Source organism: Trichechus manatus, unplaced genomic scaffold (genome assembly GCF_000243295.1).
Source record: "Trichechus manatus latirostris isolate Lorelei unplaced genomic scaffold, TriManLat1.0 scaffold00006, whole genome shotgun sequence".
Taxonomy (NCBI): Eukaryota; Metazoa; Chordata; class Mammalia; order Sirenia; family Trichechidae; genus Trichechus; species Trichechus manatus.
This window is the reverse complement of record NW_004443942.1, coordinates 10,668,878-10,688,153: the sequence shown is the minus strand read 5'-3', so window position 1 is coordinate 10,688,153 and position 19,276 is coordinate 10,668,878. Positions and strand designations below refer to the sequence as shown.

General features: G+C 38.0%; 1 protein-coding gene across 3 annotated transcripts in view; it reads left to right on the top strand.

Moving 5' to 3' along the window:
- TSG101 (tumor susceptibility 101) overlaps positions 1 to 19,276 on the top strand; it is a 50,645-nt gene that overhangs the window by 25,370 nt on the left and 5,999 nt on the right. For 2 of the 3 annotated variants that reach the window (XM_023737677.1, XM_023737681.1), the window contains exons 7-8: positions 2,377 to 2,468; positions 5,268 to 6,122. In XM_023737677.1, coding sequence (XP_023593445.1) covers positions 2,377 to 2,468; positions 5,268 to 5,848 — 673 coding nt within the window. In that variant the 3' untranslated portion in view covers positions 5,849 to 6,122. Of the gene's footprint in view, positions 1 to 2,376; positions 2,469 to 5,267; positions 6,123 to 19,276 lie in introns of those variants that run through there. The other variant, XM_004369699.2, reaches the window with a different exon arrangement.

The window sequence follows — 19,276 nt, the reverse complement described above, 5'->3', positions numbered from 1 at the left end:
GATTATTAGCCTCTTGAGGGAGAGATGAATTCGTATCTTAGTTCTTATCTTAAACACTTAGGAACAGTGCCTTGAATATAATAAATAGTAAATTTTTCAAGAGGTGCAAAAAGAAAAAGGAATATAAGAGTCTTGGAAAATTATTTCTAAAAAACATAGGTCAAAAGGGGCTTTTAAATTGAAAAATAGATTTGCTACAGAGGGCAAATTGTTTAATAAGGTACCAAACCCAAAACTTGTTGCCGTCGAGTCGATTCCAAATGATAGCAACCCTATAGGATAGAGTATAACTTCCCCATAAGGTTTCCAAAGCTGTAATCTTTACAGAAGGAGCCCTGGTGGCGCAGTGGTTAACATGTTTGGCTGCTAAGCAAAAGGTCAGCAGTTTGAACCCTCCAGCTGCTCCACGGGAGAAAGATGCGGAAGTCTGCTTCTGTAAAGATTACAGCCTTGGAAACCCTATGGGACAGTTCTACTCTGCTTTACAGGGTTGCTGTGAGTCAGAATAGACTCAATGACAACGGTTTGATTTTTTGGTAATCTTACAGAAGCAGATTGCTACTACTTTCTTCTGCAGAGCAGCTGGTGGGTTCAAACCACCAACTTTTCGGTTAGCAGCTGAGAGCTTAACCACCATGCCACCAGAGCTCCTTTAATAATATACAAAGAAAATAGTACTACTCAGTGTTTTTTTACTCAAGAAAAATTATTATACCTGAATGTAGAGACTAATCATGAAGCGGAAATTGAGCAAACTAAGTTAAGAGACAGGGAGTTATCTGAAGTTACTATTTCTAGGCCTAGAAAAGTTTTATCCCATATTACTGAAAAACTGAGCAGTATTATCATAGTTTATGTTTGAAAAGGTATGCAAAATGGGGAGAACTCCAGAAAAAAAAGAACAAATTTATTCCAGTATTCAAAAAGGTAGATTCAGAAATTTCAGGAAGATTGACAATGTTTCTTTGCAACATTCTAGCATGGATTACTAAAGAGACTAGAAATGAAAGTAGTGTTCAGTAGCCTCCAACATGGGTCCACCAGAACAAAAGCACTTAGCTTTTTTCTGTTTTGATTTTGCAAGGAAGTACCATGATTACATTGCATCTTCAGCAAGTCTACTCCAACCATGTTATTGTTGGGAACAAGTGTTAAAGTGTGAGCTGGTAGTACAAACGGGAATCTTTGAACAGCAGCAATGAAAAAGAATTATTGACCATGAACTTAGAGCTCTTGCTCCCGGGCACTAGCTGGCTCTTTTTAATCAATAACTTGAAAGAACTCATAGAGGACATGCCGATCAGAATTACAAATGTCATAGATCTGCCAATTATAGCTAAAGTAGGAGTAATCAAAATTTCTTGTCCAACTAACAGGTAGCTAATAATCATGTTACTATACTTTTCTTCTCTATTGTAAGAAAAACACTAACAACCTTTGGAGCATTCAGGGAAAGGTGACCAGATCTGAAAATCTAATCTGTCCTGTAAAGAGTGGTTGAAGGAACTAAGAATATTTAACCTGGTAAAGAAAAGACTGGAGAGAAAATGTTAAAAGTCTCAAATATTTGACTGCTTATTCTGTGACCATCCAGAATTCCAATTCAGGACCATTAGTTAGCAGTTACATTGATATGATATTTAGAGTTCAATAAAGGAAGATGAGCAATTGTCAGGGATGTTATAAAATGATATTTATAAACAGTGTGGGATAGGAGTTGGAGTAGAATACTTCTAAGTAAAGTTCCTTTTGACTCTGATATGAATACATGAATGACACAAACTAGCCATAGGGTGAGAAGAAATTTTTTACAACTTTATTTAGTTAAAAAGGACTTTTGTACAATAAATATTTGCGAAGGTTACCAGTGAACCACAGGTAAATATTAAATAGTATATAATTTCCCTATCACCTAGGAAATCAAAAGGGAAAAAGTTCCTCACGTAATATTTGTTGCTTTGAGTCCTGATACTTAGACTTCCCTGAGGAATATTCTAGCTGCTTTCTGCTTCAGTGAAGGTGACCTTTAAATAACCAAGGCCAAGCAAGAGTATTTTAACCACTTACTTTAAGAATAAATCCAAACAACCAGAACACAATTAAAGAATGTTGACGTATTGTGAAAAATGTAACTAAATGTTGCTGAACAGTTTGTTTAGAAATTGTCCTGTGTAAACTTTCACCAAAAACACAATAAAAAGAGTAAATTCAGTGTCATTAATGCAATTTCCATAGAACTTTACTTGAATAGATACTTGGAGCTCTGAAACTCGTTAACTGGTGAAACAATGATATGTCAAGTTTAACTTTCTGAGTGGGGTTTTTAAAGATACTGTAATGTGTCATCTAAACATTTAGTATTTTTTGTTCTTTTAGTGGTTACCCAGGCTGTCCTTACCCACCTGGTGGTCAGTATCCTGCCACAACAAGTTCCCAGTACCCTTCTCAGCCTCCTGTGACCACTGTTGGTAAGTACCCTTGAAAACTTATACAGCAACATGTAAAAAAAAAAAAAAAAATTGGCATAGCGGCACCCATGAAAATACCTTGCAGGGGAAGGGAGCCGTTGGCAAGCAAACATAGAAGGCACACGTTATTTGTGTAAAAAATAAGGTATTTCTCCACGTAGGGAACATCAAAGTCTCCTGTTGTGAAAAGTGCATTTCACTTTTATGTGTACAATGTTAGAATACTCTCCTTTCTTAGAGGAAAAACTAATGGGTCAATGTCCCATAATCTAAAACTTGAAGTGATTTCTAATTATATAAACGAGCCTTCTTATAAAAAACTCGTTGCCGTCTAGTCGCTGCTGACTCATAGCGACCCAGTAGGACAGAGTGAAACTGTCCCATAGGGTTTCCAAGGCTATAATCTTTTCGGAAGCAGACAGCCATATCTTTCTCCTACAGAGCAACTGTTGGGTTTGAACTGCTGACCTTTCAGTTAGTAGCTGAGTGCTTAACCACTTCGCCACCAGGGCATAAAAATAAATCTATTTTATGACTTGTATCACTGTGTATCTTATCAAATCTGTCTTATCACTTTATCTTATGAACTCTTAATCACTCTTTCCTGTCACTCTGCTGCTGAAAATGTTCCAGTGATTCTCCCATTGTACTCAGTTCAGTGTAGCATTCTTAGGCCTAGAAGGCCCTACATGATCCTGTCTCCTTATCCCCCTCTCCCCACCCAATAACTTCTCAGAGCTCATCTCCTGCTACTCTTCTCCTGTCTTAGGGCTTCTCCACTGCCTTTTTCCTTTGCATGGAACAGTCAGGCCTGCCCTGATCAATCTGTCACTTCCACCTCCCCACTCTCGATCTCTCCCCACACACACCCTTAATACCCAGAACAGTGTTTGATATATAGAAGTTTGTCATTAAATATTTTGCTTGAATGCCTGAATGGTTTTAGAATCTTATGAAATTTATTTTTCTATTACATTTTCTGATACCTTGTAATTATCTTGAGACCTGATGTATATGCTCTGTTTATTTCTATTGTTTTTGCCATTGGTATACTCTAGGTATTGAAGTTCTAGTGCCGTGATTGTGATTTATTAAAATGTGCTTTTGTTCTTATTTTAGTGTAGCTCTTTTTCTACAGTATAATTTAAATGATTTGAGTTCGGAAGCTCTTTAATCCACAAATACTCTTAATCTTGATAAGCCTTCCTTTTTGATTCAGACATCATCAATAAAATGAGAGCAGTACTCTAGATCACCCTGTTTCTAATTGGGATGCTAGTATTAAAGGCTCTCCATTTATAAAACTTTTATATGTTAACCCATTTCAGTACTATATATGAGGCATTTTGTATCTTAGAATGGATGATTTTCATATATCCTGAAAACAGGTGTGGAAGAATGATGTATTTAAAATCAGATCTAATGTTTATGATTTTAGAACAGGTTGTCAAAAAAAACTTTTATTTTTTTCCTTAACAGTACTTTAATGATAATCCAGGACAACAGCAACTAACAACAAAAAACACAGGGTATCATTTAGTGTGTATAGTTTTTCTATCCTTTGTTGCTTGCCCTGATTTTTTTCATTGATTTTTAGTGGTGCGTTGTGCAAAACACTGTTGAACTTTAAAATTGGAATAAAGAAAAGTAGAAACAAAAGTATCATTTGAATATGAGAGTTAATAGATAATCAGTATTTTCTTAGTATACCAATGGTCAGGATTTGTGTTACTACTCTTGTTACTGAGGCCGTGAGAATATAATGAAATGAATGTGGTTATTTATCCTTGTACTTTTAAGAACTTGGTAGTTTCACTTATGAGTTTTGAATTTATGATATAAAACAACACTTGAGTGAAGTCACCATTAACTAACTTGTCTTTTTATTATTGATGTGGCTGCCTGTACAAGTATTGGTTTCACCCATCTACAACAATATTGAAGTAAAAAGAACCATCTAAAAATTAAGTAGTAGAGATTGCATTCCTTATAGCAACCTCTTCTGAGACAGTAGTGAAGAAGGCTGAGGATAGATGCAGATCTTGGAACTTAAAGCAGCTCTCTCTGTCTGTTTTTGATGGAGATGTTTGAACATCTGAATGAAGATTAGAGAATTTACTTTTTCATTTCATTTTACAGCTTTTCTGTTACACGGGCAGACAACTTCCTGCCTAACTTGACTTAAAAACAGCACCTCATGAGATTGGGACTCATCGAGGGCATTGACTAAGTAGTGAAGACAGTTGTTGAATAATGAAAAACCTGGTCCAGGTGGTCTGTACTGCTTCTCCATCAAGTCTGGGCAATTATAGCGATATTTTAATAAACTTGTTTTATTATTTAAGGGAGAGAAAAGTCATGATCTGTAGCTTAAATTCTTTCCAGAACTCGTTGTAAAACCTTGTGTGTTTTGGATATCATCTTTCCAAAAACATTTTCCATTGGAAGACCAAGGGGAAAAGATGTGGAACTTGGGCAACTTACCTTAAAATTTCTTTCCATTGCAGGCATTGTTTACCAGCAAAAACATCAGGAGGAATGTAAACTTTTCTTGATAGCTGAGGATAAAATATAATTTTAAAACACTGAAAATTTAAATTTCTATTTCTCCAGATTCAAGTATATGTTTCTTAAGAGTGAAACATTTTTGTTAGGACTGAGCATGTAACTTTTACCATATTGGCATTACCAAACTATAAGAGAACTTGAACTCTGATTTTAAAGGTTGAAAACCACCACCAAGTTTAAAAGAATAAGTTTAGGAGACAACATTAATATGTGTTTATGTTCTCTTAATAGCAGATGCCAGAAGAAAGCAGAAGCAGGTATGGATATGTGGTCATTCGTATGTTTTCTGGGCTGAAAAACGGGCACTCAAGAGAAGCTTTGGTTCCCAGCTGGGCATTTCCGTGGAGGATGCCAGACTCCACTGGATAGGGAAGAGTGGCATGATGTGGGATCAGTTAACTCCCACCTTAGTTCATGCACGGCGCCGTCTGCCAGATCCTGATGTGCTGGTGGTGCACCTGGGTGGCAATGATCTGGGAGTGATGGAGTTGTTGGATATTATAACTCGAATAAAGAAAGATTTAAGATTTATCAAGCAAATGTTCAAGAATGTTACTATAGTGTGGTCCAATATGATACCCAGAAAAGTGTGGTACAACTCAGCGAAGCCACATTTTATGAATAAATGTGTGAAGAAAGGCAATGAACTAATTGGTTCCTTTATGAAGTTCATCGGAGGATCTACTATCAGCCATGCTTCACTTGTGCCAGAATCTCCAGGTTTATTTCATCTCAATGGAGTGCTTTTATCAGAAAGTGGTACAGATATCTTCAACCTTGATTTACTTAGTGTTTTGGAAACTTTGATATAACTGAGGGGGTTAGGTCAGAAGGAAAATAACAAAATAAGGTGCTTCTGGCCTAGGAACTTGCCCTTGAGTAAGACGGATCTGGTGTCTGAACACCTTGGAATCTATTGTTTGGATTCTTGTCCTTGAAAGGTGTTATGTAGCTAATGCATATCTTGAGGGACAGTTCTTTGGATAAAAGAATCCATGAAGGGATAGATGTGCCTTTGTGATGTGTAACATTAATTTTTTCCTTTCTTCCAGTGGAATTCCATTTCCAAATGAAAAGTTTTATGTATATGAGGTGTTGCTTGTAATTTATTTTAAAAGATACTGTCAGAGAAAGTAAGCCTCATATTTTTACAAACAACTCCTTTTGATATTTTCAGCACAAAAAACTATATTAAGTCTTTCAGATTGGAAATCATTTTTTTTCTTGATACACGTTCTGTGTACTTTTAATAGTTTCTTTCTGACGTTGGAAAAAATTTGTCTTTTCATTGTCCCATATCCCACTTGGATATTTTTATTCCTACTTCTGACATCATACTAACCTACTTTACAAGAACTCATTTTGGAGTGTTTTTGATTGAGTTGTTAATGATTTTGGAATGTTTTTGATTGAGTTGTTAACTGATAACAATAATGGCCAATGGAAGTTTTGGCTATTGTAGTATTAGATAATCAGCCCTGTCCTGCATCAGTGCCCCCTCCCATGTAGAGTATTTGTTCTATCTCATATTCCAAATTCCTTAGTTAGTAAGCTCAGAGGTTTGTTTTATTTTGTTTTGTTCTAAGCTTATTAAAAACTGTCACACTGGGTATATCATAATTTATTGGTCTTGCAACATAGGATTTCCTTTGCATTGTCGCCGTAGGACTTTGATTTATATTTTACAGGGGGATATGTTAGGGCCTAAGTGAAATAGAATATTTTGGCTATATTTTTAAATCAAAACACAAACACTGTCATTTAGTTCTAGTCACAGCCATTCATTATATGCTAATCAGCATTATACTTTTAAAATGGATTTGAAATTTCAAAACAAAATAAAACCAATTTTCAAAATCTCAAAACCATAGCTTTTGAAGGCTTTTCATTATCTAGGCTGTTGAAATTTGTTAATTCATCCTTACTTTGGTAACCAATAAGTAATGAAAGAACAAACCTATTATCATGGAAAGCAAAAAAATTAACCACATTTTTAAAAATCTAGCTGGTAATATGTATTACAACTTCATACAAACAGCTCTTTTCCTCTTACCACAGGAGCAAGAGAAACTACTTTGTGAGTATCTGTATATATATCTTAATTGACCAGTTTTACATACAAGATCCTTAAAAAATGATAGGTATGAACACCATGTGAAACATTATAAGGTTTCTTAAGCTTTCTCTGTTTTGTAATGGAAAACAGTTTTGGCCTTTGTCCTTGGTTTCTGTGAAGTAACCCGGGGAGTGATTGCAGTGCCTTTGTATGAAACCTCCAGACCATACCTGAGGACTTGTGCTAACAAGTGGGGGGTAGCCAGACCAGAAAAGACTCACCTGGTAGGCTGATGTCAGCTAACCTTAGGAGGCATGATTTAGCCTATCATGCATATGCCATGAGGGCTCAATCATGACTGACTGATGAAAGCTCTGAACATGGAGGCTTAGAGAGCTTCCTGGTTGGTGAAGGGAGGGTGATGCACCCTCTTTGGGATGTGGAAGCTCTGCACTGGGAACCGTCCTAGACCTCACCTATGCGTCTCCTTATGACGACCCTGATTTGTATCCTTTTGTTGTAATCTATTATCATAAGTACTTTCCATGAGTTCTGTGAGTTGTTCCAACAAATTATTGAACCCAGAGGAGAAGGGAGAACCAGCAGATTAAAGTGAGTATGTCATATACACTCTGAGACTTTTGACTGGCATCTGCCTGTTTTACAATCTAAAGGATGGTGTCCTTTTAACCTGTAAGATCTGCCCCAGCTCTGGGTGGCTAGAGTCAGAAGGAGAGTGTGCCACTTGGGCAGCTGGTGTCAAATGATTGAGAAGTAAGAAAGTGAGGGCTGGATCGATCTCCACGTTTTGGGGATTGGATTCATGCTGATTCTTATCCACGAAGTTGTTAACAAACTCTCCTACCTCCATCAAAAAAGGAGTTACATTTAAAAGATTTTGGCAGTCCCCTAATCCCAGTCTTAGCAGAGTATGGAAGTTCTCTTTTGAAGGTTCATTTCAGAAGGCTATGTAGAGGATGATAACTGATTCATAATTCTGAATTCTAGATCTTAGGCCTTTAGCAGAGATACAGTATGATTTTTGGTGGTGTTGCAGTCTGATAATAATATGGAAGAATGGGTGCTTATTCCCGATTGTATTTTTTTCATTTTGAGTTTTTTTTTTTTTTCTTTCTTTCATACCATCTTTTGGCAGAATCATGGGTTTGGAGCTCAGGCAAGATGCTTATGGAAATATGCAAATATTTAATTAATGATGACCCTCTCTCTTATCACATTTAACCTAGCACTTTGGATATTTTAATACTGTTATATGTGAAGTAATTTTAAACAAAGAATTGCACTCTGGCAAGGTCCAAAGTACTACACCTACACAGTCTTAATGTGGAGTGATGTTTAAAGTTAATATAATTCGTGTAATTTTGTCCAGAATAACAAAAAGCTGCAGCCTCGATTACTGGGTATGACACACCCAACAGGAGATGATCTGGCCTCCATTCTTTACCAGAAAGTTGCTATGAATGGTAATTGTGAGGTGTGGAATTGCCTTATGTGGCCTTTTTGCTCAGTTCTTGGGAAAAACAACTACCCCTGAGGGTTTGTTACCTTTGTCAGGTCTGGTGGCTAGGGTGCCCCCTGCAGTCTTGTAATTGACAAGGTAGCTGACAAGAAAGCTCCACCAAGTAACTGACAGGGAGCATGTGGAGTGGCTTATAAAAGCCCTGGAACACAGAGGTTCGAAGGCTTCCTGGTTGACAAGAGCTGGGAGAAATGGCCCATCCTTTGGGATATGGAAGCCTCATGCGGAAAATCCTCTCAAACCTGGTTGAGAGCTGCTGCACTGATGGAGAGCTGCAAGAGCCGAGAACTGTAAGAGCTGGGCCAGCTGAGAAGTGGTGGCAGCCAGGAGAAGGCAGGGAGCATTTCTGCTTCAAGGGCTGTCCTGATTACTGAAGGGAGAGACGTGCCCTCCACTTTGGGAACCTTTCCAGACCTTGCTCATGTACCTCTTCCTGATGCTGAAGCGTTCATTGTGTCGTTACTTCTGTTTGTATCTTGTTCTGGTTGTATCCTGTTACTGCTTTGTTTAACCACATGATCATAAGTATAGTCCATGAGCTCTGTGAAGCGTTCCAGGAAATTATCAAACCAGCTGGTGTGAGAGATAATGAAAAAGTTGAAAAGTGATATACTTGACCTCCGGCTCATAGGAATCAGAATTCTGTGATTCTTATTCTCATAGTTACCTTCAGATTGGTATCAGGCGGGTGGAATTCACTGCAGTGGCTTCAGCTCATTGGAATGTATGAATTCGGAAGAGAAAGGAAAATGGGAGGAGGATGAGAAACTTGATTTTTTGGATGTTTACTTTGGTTGTTATTATTCCAGAATAGTGAGGAAAGAAAAGCCACACCTGGAGTGGCTTGGGATGAGAGCCCGGCAGGTTAATCAAGATAAGTGGTGAGGGGCCAGAGTTCTTCTGGTTCGACCCAGCCAGGGACCTGAGGCCGTATGCATACAAATGAGTAACGTAGTCAGGGGGTGGAAAAGAGAAAAGATGAAACTGCAATGTTTTAAAAAGTTTATATAAAGGTGTTACGTGTTTATGTAAACGTATTATGGATGTTGGTCTAACTGAGGGAATATTTTCCCTACCTCTTGTAAAACAGACCTGAATATATTATGGAAATGAATATTGGGTATTATAAAAAACAAAGAGGTGTAAGCCCGTCCTTCAGGCAGTACTAGTTGCGTATGCTAAAAGGAGACGTAGGAAGATTGCTCAAGCCCACACAGGTTGTTAATTTACAATAGTCCTATGTGTAGCATTGATTAGGCCTTATGCCAAAAACATATGAGACCAGGAGATTTTAAAAGGCAATTACTAGCTAGATATTGGACTTTGAGAAGCTGACTGAATAAGGTCAGCAAGCTGTTGGCTTATTAAAGGGGTGCCCATGTGGGGCACAACCCTGTGGAAATCTGATGGGTGCATTAAAGTAGAACATGTCAGTGCCCATCAGAAGAACCACTTAAAAGACTGGAAGTTAATGGAAGCTAGTGAGTAGATAGCCCAGTATGCCCACTTGAGGTAACCACTTGGGTCTATGAGATGGGTGTCAGTGAGGGAGTTGCAGCAATGCAGAGATGGCCTGAGTCTGAGTATGTTCCTCTTGCACCCACTGACCTAGCCCCAGGTAAATAGGGAAAAGAGATTTTGAGGCTGGATAGTCCAAAGTGGGAGAAAGTTATGTGGGCTCCCAAGCTTGTGGCTGGTACCTTCTGACCTAGCCCTGGGTAATGGGATGAGAGAGATTTGACACCACAAATTAGCGTAGGCAGCTGGGCTCACTGTAATTTGGTGGCTTGCCCTAGACTGGGCTTTGCTCTTGGTGGATGCAGAGGCTCAGAGTTCTGTGAAAGAGCCAGAACAGAAGATTCTGCATAACAAGGCACATGCTTTTCTCCTCAGAGCGTTGATTTGATAGGGATAGGCCACTTACACCTTGGTTGTCTAAAACAGGTGGAGATAAAGGCATGGAGGGCTGGCTTACACGCCTTTGAGAATGTGTGCTCATGCTCAAAATGTGAGGACACAAGGGAGGATCCCCATGGATAGATTCCTCTTTTCCTGCTGGATCTGGGGAAGAGAGGGTTGGGAACATGCTGATAAGACTATATGATTCAGCTGTGAGTAATGGAAGCAGGAATGATTACTAAAAGATGTACTTGTGACAAATGTAATTTTGAAAGATGTGATGGTAAAAAATGTAATGGTGACAGATGTAATTGTGATTGTGAAAACTAATTGTAGAAGCTGTAACGAAAGAGTGGACTAAAGGGGAGGCACATGCTGGACCAGACCAGTACAGTGGCCAAACCTAATGTCCCTTAGAAGTTTTGGTATGCTATGGGGAGAACAATTAGACTGACATAACAATGTGTGTATAAATTTTTGTACGGGAAAAAATTTTAGAAGAAGAAGAAGAAGGAGTCAACACAACACAGCCGATACCCTGATTTGGACTTCTAGCCTCCAGAACTGTGAGATAATAAATTCCTGTTCTTACAAGCCAAAAAAAAAAAAAAGTTTTGATATGCTGACACCTCGAGGGAGGCTCAGAGCAAGAGATATGGTCTCTTTGTCCAGTGATCCCAGAGGCCAGAAGTGAAGCTGAGATGACACCTGCTCGTGGAACCTAGCAGGTGCAGATGAACACCTGCAGCAGACCAGAGTTTTTGCCCTGTGTATAGATTAATTAGTAAATTTGGACCAAGGTTGTGATACTGCTGGTCAGATGCTTGGGAAGAGGGAAGTAACCCTCCAAACGTTGAATATGTGAAAGACCCTATGACCAAAGGTCCAGGGGATAAACTGTGAGGTGTGGCATCACTTTATGTGGCCTTTTTTCTTGGTTCTTGGGAAGAAGTTGTTGATTATCCCTGAGGGTTTCTTACTTTTGCCTGATCTGGCTAGAAACCTTCCCACCTTCCACCTTGTAACTGATAAAGTAACTGACAAGGTAGCTCTGCCCAGTAATTGACAAGGAGATTGTGGACTGACTTATAAAAGCCCTGGAACACAGAGGTTTGGGGACTTCATGGTTGATGAGAGCTGGAAGGGATGGCACATCCTTTGGGACACAGGAGCCCTATGCTGAAAACCGTCCCAGAACCCACTGAGAGCTGCTATATTGATGGAGAGCCGCAAGAGCCAAGAGCTATGAGAACTCGGAGAGCTATACTACGAGCTGGGCCAACTGAGACGCAGTGCCTGGCCAAGAAGCAGCATTGGTACCTGTGGCAATGGCCGAGAAGTGGCAGCCAATGGAAAGCAGCAGCGACAGCAGTGGCCAGGAAAATGTAGGGAGCGTTTCTGCTCTAAGGACTGTACCAGCAGGGAGCGTTGCATTTTTGCTTCAAGGACAGTCCTAGGCAAGAGTTGTCCTGATTGCCGAAGGGAAGAACGTGCCCTCTGCTTCAGGGACCTTTCCAGACATTGCTCATGTACCTCTTCCTGACGCTGAACCTGAGTTGTATCCTGTCACTTCTATTTGTATCCTGTTCTGGTTATATCCTGTTACTACCCTAATAAACCACATAACTGTAAGTATAGTCCATGAGCTCTGTGAAATGTTACAGTGAATTATCGAACCCAATGGAGAAAAAGAGTGTTTGCAGGGAGCAGCTGGCATCAGAGATAATGAAAAAGTTAGAAAGTGGGGATATACTTGACCTCAGCTTTATAGGAACCAGCTTTATGCTAATTCTTACTCCTTGACAGTTAAAACCAGTACCTACTACAGAACTCCTCTCAGGAAAACTTACTAAGTACTGTATGTCTCAACCTAAGAATTTTACAGTATAATTTTAAGATTTTGTTCCTAGAATTAATCATGTAAGCAAGAATCAGAAACAGTAAGTCTGAAGGGATACTACTAACAGACATTTTAGAAACCAACTTTACCATTGTTAAAGCCTTCTTTAAAAATGTGAGAATGGAAAACTCCGTAAATGCAGTTGAATGATTTCACTTCTGTATTTTTTCATTCTAAATATTTAGATAAAACGGAAAGACTAAAGAAAATAAAAAAGCTTGCCTATTGAATTAAATTCCTTTGGGGATAGAAGCTAGTAAACATGACAAGATTGTCTTGACCGTCTTGTCCAATGCTATTCTTGCTTCTCTGGCCTTCCTGGATTAATGAGTTTGGCTTACAGAAACTATCCTTCCAGGATATGGCACCCCAAACACCCCGTTCATGTGAGTGTACAGGGGCACACTTGCTTGTGTGTGGGTTTGGGTGCCTCTTCTCCACAATCTTTCACAGACTTCTTTGAGAGTGCCTCGTCATCAGGGTAAGTAGCCTTTTCTTCCAATCCTGAGCAGTCAGTGAGTCGCGAGTGCAAATTTAAATGCTGAAGGTTTGGTGTGCTAAGCATTAAAACAAGCCTTTCTGGCATAGAAATCTAGTTGTACAAAACAATAATGATAGATTTTGAAAGCTTAAAAGAAGGCTTTATGTAATTTATAAATAGATTTTTATTGATTTTAATTTTAGTAACAAATGAAAGAAAGGAGAAACCAATTCATTTGGCTTTCTACCGTTACCCCTACCACTAACAGTGTAGGTACTTAAATTATTCTCTTTAGCAAAAAAATGATAATTTTAGGGAATGACTTTGATTCTGACTCATATTTTTAAGAATAACCTTTGGGCCTACACCTGCCAGGTAACATCTTTTATCTTTTCTGACTTACTGTGATCATGGAATGATTTTGTAGCACCGTTTCTCTTAGTTATCATTTTGACATCTTATTTTAATGAGATCCATACCTATTTAACCTCCACTTTTTAGAACTTGAATTTTTATGTAAACTAAATCTTTCTTTGTAGTGTTTGTTTTCAAGAAGTGCAAACCTGCTGATGGTTTTCCTTTAAGTGACGTTTTCTTATTGATTGTGGTTATAGAAACTTGCTTGAGCTTAAATAAAGAATGTTGCTCTGATAGTTTTTTAGAAGGATAAATTGAGGTCCCCTGATTTGTTTGGAAGTCTCATAGCCTTGAACAAAGCCTGTCAGTAGTACTAGAAGCTTAAATATTTGTAGTCTGTAAATAAAAGATTATTGTAAGCTACTGAAATAATTTGCTGAGTTTGCCCTTAATAGCACTTACCAGAATGCCTTTGTTCATATAGTTGTTTTAAATGTTCCTGCTGCTTCAGAGATTGACCCACTGTTGTTTGTTTTTATTGTAAAAGGAAACAACTGTCACGTGGGCTTGATCTAGTTCTGAGTAAATGGTCAGTAAGCTGCTGTTTGGGATTGTTCAGGCAGGCTCCATGGTTTGCTGCATAGCACAAATGCTAGACCATTATGTGGGTCTGAGCAAGTAATAGCCAGAAGTTGATGCTGGGCAGGTGATTCACTTTTTCTGGTTAAAGGTGCAATCAAAAAAGTTGCCATTAAGTTAACTTGTATTTTACTTTTGGGTTACCGCGGTTTATCTAATATAAAATAGCTCCTTTTTGAATTATAGGAAATAGTGATCATCAATGAGTACTGTTAAAACCAAACCCATTGTCGTTGAGTGGATTCTGATTCATAGCAAATTTATAGCACAGAGTAGAACTGTGCCCCATAGGGTTTCCAAGGCTGTAAATCTTTATGGAAGCAGACTGCCATGTCTTTCTCCTGTGAAACAGCTCTTGGGTTTGAACCACTGCTTAACTGCTGCACCAACAGGGCTCCTTTTTAAGTACTGTTAGCAGATAAATAAAGCTGATTGTTTCAAGTGTTTAGAGATGGTTTCAAGTCAGGTAGTAGTGTGTACTACTGCAGTTTGAATTTACTGGCTTAAATTAGTCATCAAATTATTGGATCTGTTAGGTAGATTTTTGGTTTCCTAATACTAGAAACATTGTCATTTTTCTTAAGGACCAAATTTGATGATCAGATCCTACCTGATATTTAACTGAGGTTTTGCTTAGTACTTCTCAAAATCTGTGCTACCTTTTCAATTGCTACTAGTCTGGAATTGTAGAAGGGCACTTCTGAAATCTGACTCTGCATGGTTAAAGTCAGTGTGTGAGGATCTGGGGCATGGCAGTTTGCCACAAACTCTTCTTAACCTAAGGCTCATTATAGCAGTATAGAGAATATTAAAATTTCTCTTAAGATGTTTGAGAAAATAGATTTGTCTGAAAAATGATCAAGAATAAGAATCTTCTACCAAATCTTTTTTCTTATTTGTAAATGATCTGTTAAAGTGGTAAGATTCATCCAATTTTGAACTTTAATCTGGGATTTTTCTTTTTCGACTTTCATGTTTCAGATCTTAATTACAATTTTCTTCTATTTAGAAAGTAGTTAGATTTAAAATAAGTTTAAATATACATAAGGTCTGTGTGTGACAGAGGTAAGGACTTGGTCTAATCTTGGCATTTCTAGCCTCCTGAGGTGAACTGTGACCTTTATGAGTTAGGTGACTACTGTCTGCTTGGTTCCCATTTTGAGTGTTAATGGCTTTGGCTGGAGAGTCTTAGGAAGGACTTATCCAGTGCTGTTACAGTAACATTTGGCTTCATGTGTTTTATAAGAGAAACAGATTATAAATTACAGGATTTAATTTTTTTTTTCTTTTTTTTAAAAAGGGAATTTGAAAATTTAGCATCAGTATAACTTGGTCCATTGGACAAGATGTAATAACTCAAACAAAGTTTGTTGATGTATTTGTGTGTAAAAAATCCAGGCTAGTTATAAAAAGACCCCTAAGCCTTTATTAGGTCACATAACATCTACACAAATCAATGAAGCACTTTTAGTGATATATCTGATTGTTCACACACCTGACTGTCTTACTTTATTCATATCATTTGGGCACCCAGTCTCTGGGAGAAGAATTTTCTGTCTCACAGGAACCATAATAAAATTTCAGATAGGTTATAATAAGAAAGTTCTTTTAGAAACAGCTTTTTAAATTCCTGTACTTAATGCATCCTTATCATACAGTGAGGACTTAATCACTAGTCATCATTTCATAAATCTCCCTTTGGGCACAAAATACTAAACTAAACCCTTGTAGAAATTAGCATTTTTGCTCTTTTAACCCGTTACCATTGAGTCAATTCGGACTCATAGCAACCCTATAGGACACAATAGAATTGCCCCATAGGGTTTCCAAGGCTCTAATCTTTACCGGAGCAGATCGCCAGGTCTTTTCTTCCGCGGAGTGACTGGTGGGTTCAAACTGCTTACCTTTTGGTTCACAGCCAAGCATTTAACCACTGGGCCACCAGAGCTGTTTGCTGTCTTTTAAAACTTAGAAATGAGTGCAGGATAAGAAACTAGAGATTTTGATTCTGTCCAGATGACTGAACAGCTGCAGTCTTTAATTCATACTGAGTCTGTGAAAGGTTCTCATGAAATAGAATTAGTTCTCTAATATATTTTGTGTGTTTAACAAGCATGGAGATATCACTTTTGTTTTTTCTTACATATATTGGGAGAATGAAATATATGTAAATTATGTAATGACTGCAAAAAAATACTAGGAAGTGGATTGGTAAAATGTGACACTGCTTCTGCTGAGCAGATTTTGTTCACAGAGGAGACATACTAATGTGTAAGATCCTCATTTGAGTAGATTGACTTAACTCTACAAATTGCCATGGATGGAGAAGTTTTTTATTAAGCAGGAAAATACCTTCAATTAAGGACCTGTAAAGTTCAGGAGCCCACAAGACCACCCTCACTTTTTTTTTTTTAAATATTGTGTTTTTGGAGAAAATTTACATACCAAATTAGATTCAGATTTAACAATTTCTATACGTATTATTCAGTGACATTACTTACACTTTTCACAGTGTGTCTCAGCATTCTTTTTATTTCCATTCTGGTTGTTCTGTTTCTATTAATCTAGCTTCCTTGTCCCCCTAACCTTCTCATCTTTGGTCTAGGGTAAACATTGACTGTTAGGTCTCATTTAGATGATTGTTTAGAGAAGCACAGTATTCATAGGTGATATTATTTATTTTATGAGCCACCTTGTCTTTTGGCTGGCAGGTGACCACTGGGAGTGGTTTGAGTTCTTAGTTTAAAGGGTATCTCAGGGCAGTAGTCTCAGTGGTTCCTCTAGTGTCTCTACCAATCCAGTAAGTCTGGCCTTTTTTAGGAATTTGAGTTTTGTTCAGCATTTTTCTCCCATTCTATCCAGGACCATCTATTGTATCCCTAGTCAGAATGGTCAGTAGTGGTAGTCAAGCACCATCTAGTACTTCTGGCCTCAGGGTAGGTGAGGCCATGGTTTGTGCAGACTAGTTTTTACTTTGAGTCTTTGGTTTCCTTCTTTCTCTTTTGCTCCAGATGTATAGAGACCAATAGATGTATCTTAGACAGCTGCTCGCAAGCTTTTAAGACCCTAGTTGCTACTCACCAAACTAGGGTGTAGAACATTATCCTTATGAGCTTTGTTATGTCAGTTGACCAAGTTGCCTCTGAAACTGGTCCTAAGCCCTCAAACCCAGTAAACAAATCCACAAAGTATTTGGTTATGTTTAGGGAAGTATCCATAACTGTGCCCCCTGTGTGCTTTATTTTATATATGAATATATATGCAGGACACAAAACCTGTATACACTTTCACTTTTGACATATCAGTTGCAAGTTCAGGGGTCCTCAAGATCACACTCAGATTTGATAATTCACTAGAAGCTGTTGCTATATGGCCCAGAGCCCCTACAATAAATCACTTTGTCAGACTATCCAGTGTGGCCCAGGCCCCCCAGTAAACAAAGCCACCTTTATCAGACAGGACATTTCAACAGCTTAGAAATCACCTCCCAGGAGCCAAGGGCAAAGGCCAGACATCTCTTTGGGTAAGGTTAATTATTTACTACACAGAATCGAAACTGTAAAGTGTTTTGTCTGAACTTTAAAAAATACTCCATAGTACTAAAAAAAAGTGTATCTTAAAAAGATTAGGATCTGTGCAAAATAGCCTGCCTGGTATTATATTTTGAAGATGAGAAGGGCAACATGGAACACTGAAAAAGGAGGATATGTAGTTATCTGAGCATGGACTGGGCCACCCCTCATCTTACAAGCCAGGAATTGTGGGGGATTCATATACTTTGAGATTTTTTTTTACAAATAGAAAATAAGATGGAAAGTTAACTTTGGTTTGTGTATAGAAAGATGAGTTGTTACAGCAAAGATTTGATGTATTCCATCTTCTATTGTTTCAATAAAATTCTCTCAGATTTGCAGTTTTTTCTGATCATTTTAATTTGTTATGAGAAACCAAAATTATAAATCTCTTTTCACTCGTCTGTCAATTGCAAACCAAAACAAGTCAAAAAGATTGAATGATGGTTAATATTAGTTAGACATATCCTGGTAAACAATTTGGTTGTCTCCTTGGAGATAGAAACGGTACCTTTAAAGCATTTTGACTCTTGAAAGGCTTTGCACTGAACTGTGATAGCTGCTTAGTCAGAGTTGTTTGAATAAATAGAAGCAGTGGTAAGTGCTGAAATTTGTGATATTAAATATATTCACTCTAGTACTTTTCAACATCTCTTAAAGACAAGCTTTAGACATTTAGTTTTTTTTTTATTTTCAAATTGTAGAGATATTGTTTAGAACTTTCATTTGGTTTGATACCACCTTACCATTTATCTTGGAGCTTCTATATACTTTTAAGCAATTTCAGTAATTACCTTCTACATTCTAACAGAATGCAGGAGAAAGGAATGTTTTAAAAGAAGATGGAATCTGACATTCAGGAGCATGAAGCTCTTTTTGTTAGTTTGTAATGGCTTAGATGTTTGTTAATGGGGGAGGTAGAACTGGTTATGGAAAAAAGCAAGATCATCTAGTAGGTAAGTTATACCACCTAGACTATTTATAAGGCCTTCAGGGGTATGGTCAGAAGTTTCCCTTTCATAGGTTGTGATTAGCATAATTTAAGTGCTGTAAAAAATGTAGACCACAATTTTAGGAAGGAGATTGGGGTATGGTGACAAGACCAGCAACTGAAAGTTTACAAGTGGAAAAAGTTTACATCAGGTGGAAAAACAAGAATCACAGGGTGGATTACAGCAGTGTTTCTTAACCTTTTTTTCTTTATATCCCCCCAAGAAGCCTTCTTCTGACATTTTTTCCTGATCACCCCCAGTAAAATTTTAATGCCACAGATATGTGCTTTGTGTCTGTCTCTTCTTTATACATAAAAAAAAGCATGATTTATTTTTTACCTTCCAAGAACCAATTTTTGTCCCTTGAGAAGTGCAGTCATCCCCATTAAGAATGCATGGATTAGAGTGATGCTGAATAAAACTGGACTTTAACTCAGAGGAGAGGAGAACTAGAGACAATAGGGTTTCAAAGATTACCCAAGGTTTGGGGCTAGTGAGAGAGGCATATAAATGGATCTTTTCTTAGCCGAGAGAGGAGCTTAAGCAGAGAACAAGAACAGAGGAAACTAAGAAATCAGTCACTGCACTTAGGCTAATTAGAATTAGGAAGAAGGGTAGACAAAGGCTTAAAAAGCATCTGGTCCTTTTTTTTTTTTTTTTTCTCCATACAAAAATTTATACATATGTTGTTATGTAACTCTAATTGCTTTCCCCATACTGGGACAGCACACTCCTCCTTTCCACCCCTGATTCCCCATGTCCATTCAACCAGCTCCTAACCCTCTCTGCCTTCCCATCTCACCT